The 8,624-nt window shown below is 41.5% G+C and overlaps 1 protein-coding gene across 3 annotated transcripts; it reads left to right on the top strand.

The window, feature by feature from the left end:
- Window positions 1-965: 965 nt before the first annotated feature.
- On the top strand, window positions 966-8,403 carry DUXB (double homeobox B). 3 transcript variants are annotated; one of them, XM_025371242.1, is made up of 5 exons: window positions 966-1,031; window positions 2,280-2,434; window positions 5,466-5,571; window positions 6,200-6,354; window positions 7,771-8,403. In XM_025371242.1, the coding sequence occupies exons 1-5, from the start codon at window positions 1,007-1,009 to the stop codon at window positions 8,365-8,367; spliced, it is 1,038 nt and encodes a 345-aa protein (XP_025227027.1). In that variant the 5' UTR covers window positions 966-1,006; the 3' UTR covers window positions 8,368-8,403. The 3 variants fall into 3 exon arrangements, with proteins under 3 accessions (XP_025227027.1, XP_025227029.1, XP_025227028.1); XM_025371244.1 differs by lacking the exon at window positions 2,280-2,434; XM_025371243.1 differs by lacking the exons at window positions 2,280-2,434; window positions 5,466-5,571.
- The last annotated feature ends 221 nt before the right edge of the window (window positions 8,404-8,624 follow it).

The following is an 8,624-nucleotide window of genomic DNA, read 5'->3' as shown; positions in this document are numbered from 1 at the left end:
CCCTCTCTGCTCTCTTTGATGAAGACGCTAATCCCCTTCGTGAGGACTCCACCCTCATGACTTACTCACTACCCAAAGGCCCTACCTCCTAATACCATTACCTTGATGGTGAAGATTTTGACATATGAATTTTGAGGCTACATAAACATTCAGCCCATAGCAATACAAAACTCACTTCTATAATTCTAGGGGCTGGGTGGGCAGAATAAATTCTGTAGGGCAGGCCCTTCGGAAAAGCAGGTGGAAACTCCTGAAACAGCAGATGAAGCAGCTGAGCACTTATAGAACTTTTTTAAATTTTTACATAAATAAAATAAGGTCTTCCTGTGTTTCCCAGACTGAATTTTAACTCCTGGGCTCAAGCGATCCTCCTGCCTCAGCCTCCCAAAGTGTTGGGTTTCCAGGCTTGAGTCACCACACTCAGCCAGATGTGATTCCCACCACCTCCACCCCCCAGGGCAACCTCAGCTTTGCTCTTTAACTGATTGAAAATAACCCACCCAGATTATCCAGGATAATCTCATTTACTGAAAGCCAACTGATTATATAACCCAATCACATCTACAAAATACCTTCACAGCAATGCCTAGATTCGTGTTTTATTGAAAAAATAGGAAGTGTAGAGCAGCCAAGTTGACACGTAGACAGCACCATCGCAATGAAAAAAAGACACGAGTTTCAGAAGAGGCGAGGAAAACAAAAAATACAAAGTAAGGTGAGAACATTCTTATAATGTGGAAACTACTATGGCCAAACTGAAATAATTAAACAAGAGTCATATTTAGAAAGGTATTATGAAAAAGACAAAATCATCAAGTAGAATCTGTACTTCCGCTTAATCTAGTTACTTCAAGTTTCTTTCTACAGGTGTTAAATATTTAATGAGGGGATTAAATTGAAAGGTATTTAAGAAAAGGGCGGGTCACCCTGATCCTATATAAAGCCTGTCTTTGGGAGCTGCTCAATTACTCGCTGATCTCCGTGGAGTCCGGGTTTTCTACCCAAGATGAATTTGGACGGTACTTCAGGTGGTAAGTTCCCATCAGCTTTTTCTCTGTTCTTTGGGATTGCTACATGCCTTGCTTATTTTTCAGAGTTTGTCAAAGTTCACAGCACAAACATGATTAGAGGTACAGAATGGTAGAGCAGCAGCTGTTTTTAGCTGATAAATTGTGTTAGAACAGCCATGGGTGCTTTGAAGTTGGACTCTTGAATTTCAAATGTAAGACGGCAGCCATGAGTCCCACACAAGGGTCATCTACCTAGTCCCACACAAGGGTCATCTACCTAAAGTTTTAAAGCTGACAGTTTATGTGGAGGGAAGAATGTATGAACTGTCTAATGCAGCCTACTGAATTTTTTTGAGATATATTCTTTTTCATTAGAAGTACCAGTTCCTGTGTGTCTTATTTCACCTTTTCAATTGTTCCATGAGTTTCACTTTTTTCATTGATTTTTATTAATTTTCCTCCTCCCTACTGCTTCCTCTTTTGGTAATTTTGTACATTTTCTGTGTAAGTTCTCTCTTTGGAAATTTAGGCCATTAATTATCGTTTTCTAATATATATGTTTAAATGTTTATGTACCCAATTTAGCATGACTTTTAGCTATTTAAAAAAAAGAGCAAAAATACAGAGTAATAATAGGACGGGCGTGGTGGCTCAAGACTGTAATCCCAGCACTTTGGGAGGCCGAGGCAGGCAGATCATGAGGTCAGGAGATCGAGACCATACTGGCTAACACAGTGAAACCCTGTCTCTACTAAAAATACAAAAAATTAGCCAGGTGTGGTGGCGCCCCAGCTACTCGGGAAGCTGAGGCGGGAGAATGGTGTGAACCCGGGAGACAGAGCTTGCAGTGAGCTGAGATGGTACCACTGCAATCCAGCCTGGGCGACAGATTGAGACTCTGTCTCACAAAAAAAAATAATAATAATAATATTAATAATTAACAAAATGGGGAGGCCACGATAGGAGGATCAATTGAACCCAGGAGTTCGAGGCCAGCCTGGCAAGATGATGAAATCTCATCTCTACAAAGAAAAAAAAATAGCCAGGCACAGTGGTGCATACCAGTAGTCCCAGCTACTCCAGACACTGAGGCATAAAAATTGCTTGACCCCAGGAGTGGAGGTTGCATTGACCTGAGACTGCACCACTGCACTCCAATCTGGGCAACAGAGTTAGACTCTGTCTCAAAATAAATTAATTAAACTAAACCACAGATTTAAACCTATAAATATATTCTTCATGCTGTTCTCCCCCTTTTCTGTTCATCAGGCATACTTCAAAAAGAATTCTGGAGAAACAGAATTCAGTATAACCAGAGTCAAAAGGATATCCTCCAGTCATGGTTTCAACATGACCCTTTCCCTGATAAAGCTGCCAGAGAACAACTGGCCAAAGAAATTGGGGTTCCAGAGTCTAATATTCAGGTGGGCATTAGATTTCTACTTCATTATCTGTCAGAACCACGGTAAAGAGAAAGACTAGGCCCAGCGCTTTTGCCAGTTCCCTTATATCAGGTATTTTGCTAAGAAACGTTTTCCTGTTACACAAAATTAGAAAACAAATAAAAAGGCCAGGCGCGGTGGCTCATGCCTGTAATAGCAGCACTTTGGGAGGCCGAGGTGGGGCCTCATGAGGTCAGGAGATCGAGACCATTCTGGCTAGCATGGTGAAACCCCGTCTCCACTAAAAAAATTACCCGGGCGTGGTGGCAGGCACCTGTAGTCCCAGTTACTCAGGAGGCTGAGGCAGGAGAATCACATGAACCTGGGAGGCCGAGCTTGCAGTGAGTCCAGATTGCGCCATTGCACTCCAGGCTGGGTGACAGAGCCAGACTTCGTCTCAAAAAAAAAAAAAAAAAGAAAAGGAAAGAAAACAAATAAAAACAAGGATGCTGTTTATGAATTTTACCAAAGGTGGAAATATCATTTGTATTCACCAATGGGGAAGGAGAATATAGTGGCTCAGTCTCTGCCAATAGGTAATTAAGTCATATTTTGAGATTTAGAGAATATAGGAAATGAAATCACCATGAGAATTATGTCCTATATTTTAGTATTGGAATATTCAGATAGATTATTCATATGTAATTACAAGGAAACTGGGGTAAGAATGCATGTGCATTCCCAAGTCTCAGACTATTTTTTAATTTAATGTCTCCAATGCGATTCATACACACAATGTTTGAAATAAAATTCCATACTGAATTATTTTAAATATAATAGCTGATATAAAATGAAGCTAAGTTAAACCTCTTCAGTTATCAGAGAGATACCTGGACTGGGTAGGGTGACCCTCACCTGTAATCCCAACACTTTCAGAGGCCGAAATTGGAAGATCACTTGAAGCCAGGAGTTCAAGACCACCCTGGACAACATAAAACACCATCTCTCCAAAAAATGTATTTTAATTTGCTGGGTGTGTTGGTCCACACCTGCAGTCCCAGCTACTTGGGGGAGCTTAGGTGGAAGGATCATTTGAGCTCAGGAGGTAGAGGCTGCAGTAAGCCGTGATTGCACCACTGCACTTCAGCCTGGGAGACAGAGCGAGACAATGTCTACCAAAAAAAAGAAGATATCTTTGACTCCTGGCATGGTGGTGTGCACCTGTACTCCCAGCTACTTAGGAAGTTGAGGCAGGAGAATCGCTTGAGCCCAGACATTCTGTGCTATAGTATGCTTGTGTTATGCAGATTGGGTGTCTGCAGTATGTGGATTGGATGTCTGCAGTAAGTTTGGCATCAATATGGTAATGTCCCAAGAGCTGGGGACCGCCAGGGTGCCTAAGGAGGAGTGAGTCAGTCCAAGTCAGAAACAAAGCAGATCAACACTCATGCTCATCAGTAGTGGGATCGTGCCTGTGAATAGCCACTGCACTCCAACCTGGGCAACATACCAAGACTTTGTCTCAAAGAAAGAAAGAAAGAAAAAGGGATCTCTGTAAATAATATAATTCTATCAGTGAAAATGGTATTTAAACCAATGAAGACCAAGTGAAATTGTGTTTTTAGAGGAAAATAATGAGTTCTGGGTTTTGCATCAAATGTATAGTCTCCAACAAGCCATTGGCTATAAGAATCTCAGTCTGAGAGGATATAGAAGAGAAGAATTTTACTTGTCTCTTCATGTATCTATACTGGATGTGGGAGGCAGGGATTACTCAAGTCCCAGTAACAAAAGTACATTCTATGGGAATACTGGTAATTGGCTTTGAGGTACTGGGCCCACTTGGAATGATGGTGAAAATGGCAAGTTCAGGAAATGATGTAGATAGAGGTTGCCTCTGCTATAGTGTTTATACTTTATTCACTTGTTTCCAGTTTCCATCTGTACTTAAGATTTCTTAACTAAAACTATTCTGATTCATTAATTTAGAGAAGAGATAAAACCTTTTAACATAACGTTCACCAACTTTTTTACCACAGACTGGTTTTGTGGAAGACAGTACTTCCACAGACAAGGAGGGGTGGGTAATGGTTTCGGGATGAAACTGTTCCACCACCGATCATCAGGCATTAGCTATTAGTTAGATTCTCATAAGGAGCTCACAACCTGGATCCCTCAAATGCACAGTTCACAGTAGGGTTTGTGCTCCTGTGACAATCTAACACAGCAGCTGATCTGACAGGAGGTGAAGCTCAGGTAGGTAATGCTCGCTGGCCCTCCACTCACCTCCTGCTGGGCCACCCAGTTCCTAACAGGGTTGAGGACGCCAGCTTTAGCACAATGCCTATGATATAAGAGTGGTTTATTGGATATTGGTTGTCATTAAGATGCTAAATGTTCTTAAGAATATCTAATTATCAAAATAATAACACTTAGAAATCATTAGAAAATATATTACAATTCTGACTCTAATAATGAGGAAACAAGCAAAGAGTTCAATTGGTTTTGTTAGGGACAAGAGTGACAAAATGAGGTGTGTGGCTCCCTAGAAGTCTCCTCATCTATTGTTAACCCTGGGATAAAAATGACTAAGAGGAAATACAGATGAGTGTTAGCCTAGCTCTTTACTATGGCTAATTCTGCTCTCCTATTTAAAGAAATTTTTCTGCAATTAATTCCATATGTATTGTATGTTATGAAATGGTATTTCCTGTGAAGAAGTGATGAGGGTCAAGAAAAGATACTCAGAAACTGAAGTCCTGCTAGGAGGAAGAGAGAGAGAGAGAGTGCAATCCTTTGAGAGACCTCATAGGGTCTCCTAAATCAAACAAATTTACTTTGGATGCCACAAAAAATGACCATGAAAGAAAGGCTCATTTGATTTGAAGGGAGATTCATGTGTGACCCTGAATCGTATGCCAATAGTAGCATCATTCCTAGGACAATGCATTGCCTTTCTCTTGTGGGTATTATTCCAGCGACAGTTAGTCAAATCAGTTTTGTTCAATTGAATTGATATTTGGAATGACATAGCCTGAGATGCATGACTGTCACATCTTCTTCTCCTACTTAGGTTTGGTTTAAAAACTACAGAGTAAAACAGAGAAAACTAGATTATACATGCTTCTCAGAAAAAGATCAAACCCAGGGGCATGACCAGTCCCAGCATCTGACTCATGGTAAGAATGCTCAGTGGGTCCCATTGAGAGTACAATTTTTTTTAGGTGAAAGCAAGTTTATTAGAGAAGTAAATAAACAAAAGAATGGCCACTCCATAGGCAGAGCGGCCTCCCACAATTGAATGAGACAGGCAGGTTCTTCACAAGCAAGCTCGGGGCTTTTTATTTTTTTATTTTTTATTTTTGTATTTTGTTTCGAGATGGAGTCTCACTCTGTTGCCTGAAGTGCAGTGGCGTGATCTCAGCTCACTGCAACCTCTGCCTCCCGGATTCAAGTGATTCTCCTGCCTCAGCCTCCCAAGTAGCTGGAACTACAGAGGTGCGCCACCACGCCCAGCTAATTTTTTGTATTTTTAGTAGAGATAGGGTTTCACCAGTTGGCCAGGCTGGCCTTGAACTCCTGACCTCAAGTGATCCACTCACCTTGGCCTCCCAAAGTGCAGGACTACAGGCATAAGCCACTGGGCCCAGCCTAGCTCTGGGCTTTCTGGTCCTGCTGCAGAGCAATGACCTCTTCTGCCACCTTGGGGATTCAGAGAGAGCAAATATGGCCAGCATTATCTTCATGGGTTTGTTTTTCTGGTTTGAATATGAAAATTCCCCTAACAGCTTCTATGTTCTCCTTTAGAATACTTACCAAAAGAAGCCCGGCAAAAACAGACATTGATCACGTGGACTCAAAAAAACAAACTAGTGCAAGCCTTTGAGAGGAACCCATTCCCTGATATTGCTACCAGGAAAAAACTGACTGAACAAACAGGACTGCAGGAATCAAGAATTCAAGTAAGTTCCATGTCTGTGACCCCAACTATATCCTGCCTGTGATACTGCCCTCTGAAGGTGTCTTGGGTTATCAAAGTCATCAAGGGCAATGACGGGGGATGGTAAATGTCTGGCATTGCAAGTCCCATTTTTGTCAAGGAAGAATTTTCAAATCAAATTGCTATGCACAGATTTGGAATCACTAGCAGAAACTACCCATTTTGAGAACATTGTTAGATTTTCTACAACCTTGAGAGTGTTGTCATTTTAGCTCAGATAATTCTTTCTTGTGAGGGGCCACCCTGTGCATGGTAGAATATTAGTCAGCATTCCTGGCCTCTACCATCTAGATACCAGTAAAGCACCTGCCCACCTTCTCTTCCCCTGTTTGTGACAAGCAAATAATTCACAGACATAGTCAAATGTTCTCCCATTGAGGGACAAAATTGGCCCCCACAGAGTATTTTCTTTTACCTAAGTTATGGGGATAGTGATTTAGCATATGTTAAGTGCTCATGACTTAGGAGGCACAGTCATGGGTTTATGACACACAAACTCTCAAATACATTTATTTGTGTTTGTTAGTCATTAATCAGATGAATACACATGCACACAAACTGTCAATTCTTATGCACATATCCATGAAGAGGAAAAAAATGTCAGCCTGGTCAAGAGATCTTTTTTGCTGATCCATTGTTACAATTAGAGGGAGAATTCAAGAACACGTGCCTTTCTAGTCAGAGATTCAACTCACCTGTAATTAATTGCTGACTGTGTTATAACCTCAGAATATGTATTTGTGTTTATGTGTATATACAAACATACACATTACACACACACACATGCACACATGAACACATGGACTGGAGTTAATTTCACATATAAAATGTATAAGATTTTCTTTTTCTCAAATTCACATAAAAACGAAAAATAAACAAAAGTAATAAAAATAAATAATAATAAACATATATATACATGATTTCATATACAGTCGTCCCTTAGTATCCATGAGGGATTGGTTCCAGGACCTTCCCCTGAATACCAAACTCCAAGGATGCTCAAGTTCCTGATATAAAATGGTGTCGCATTTGAATATAACCTATGCACATCTCGTGTACTTTAAAACCTCTGTAAATTACCTGTACTACCTAATATAATGTAAATGCGATGTGAATAGTTGTTATACTGAATTTTTCTTTGTATTATTTTATTGTTGCATTGGTTTTTATTTGGGTTTTCTTCCAAATATTTTCAATCCATGGTTGGTTGAATCAGGGTATATAGACAGAACCCATGGATTTAGAGAGTCAACTCTCTCTATAAAATCACCCTGTGACTTGTCCTTAGGTTAATAGCTCCTTTGTTTTACAGAGCATGTGATGCAGAGTTACAATTGCTTATATCTTATGATGTCATGTCTCCCTTTTTCTCACTTAGATGTGGTTTCAGAAACAAAGATCTCTGTACCCCAAGAATTGCAGAAGGGAGCCCGTAAATTTATTGGTAGATGACCCAAACGAGAGACCAGATACAAGTGTTGGGTGGCATCCAGTCAACCTGTTCAGCCTCACAGACAGCTCTCATTATTTTTCTTCCTCAAATTCTTCCAGTGGGCACCAAACTCTTCTACCTGTTCTTCCTTCAACCCAGGCGCCTTGGGATTCCTTCAGGGTCCATGTGAGCCAAGGACCAAATGTCGTGATCATGCAGCCCACACAGGCTGTGCAGGAAGTAGAGAACTCTGATCAACCTCTCATACTTCCGAATCACGTCCTGACACTGCCAATTCTGAAAAAGGACTTAGATACTCTGACTCCCTTCTGGCTCCAATACCAAGAAGAACACCAGAATCACAAAGAACACACGGGCTCGGGAGTACTACAGTTCAAGAGCCATTCGCAGCCTGAACCAGAGCACAGGGAGCAACAACCTCTGAATCTGGGTCAGCTTGACATATCGAACATTTTGCAAAGGTGGGACAAGATCTGCCAGGCTCTGCTTGCAGAATGGGACCCTCTCAAAGGGACACACTGAGACAGACTTGTGGCAGCAGCAGGCACACTCAGCTGAGAACCATGTCATCCATTTGGCCAATTGCCCCAGCAATATGTAGAAACCTCAAGCCTTTAGGTCAACTCCTGTAATGCAGAGTTCTTCAGTAAAAGGTACAACTTGGCCGGGCGCGGTGGCTCACGCCTGTAATCCCAGCACTTTCGGAGGCCAAGGTGGGCGGATCACGAGGTCAGGAGATCGAGACCAGCCTGGCCAACATGGTGAAAGTCCGTCTCTAC

The sequence above is a fragment of the Theropithecus gelada genome, chromosome 20, assembly GCF_003255815.1.
Source record: "Theropithecus gelada isolate Dixy chromosome 20, Tgel_1.0, whole genome shotgun sequence".
Lineage (NCBI taxonomy): Eukaryota > Metazoa > Chordata > Mammalia > Primates > Cercopithecidae > Theropithecus > Theropithecus gelada.
This window is presented reverse-complemented; position numbering and strand designations above follow the sequence as displayed.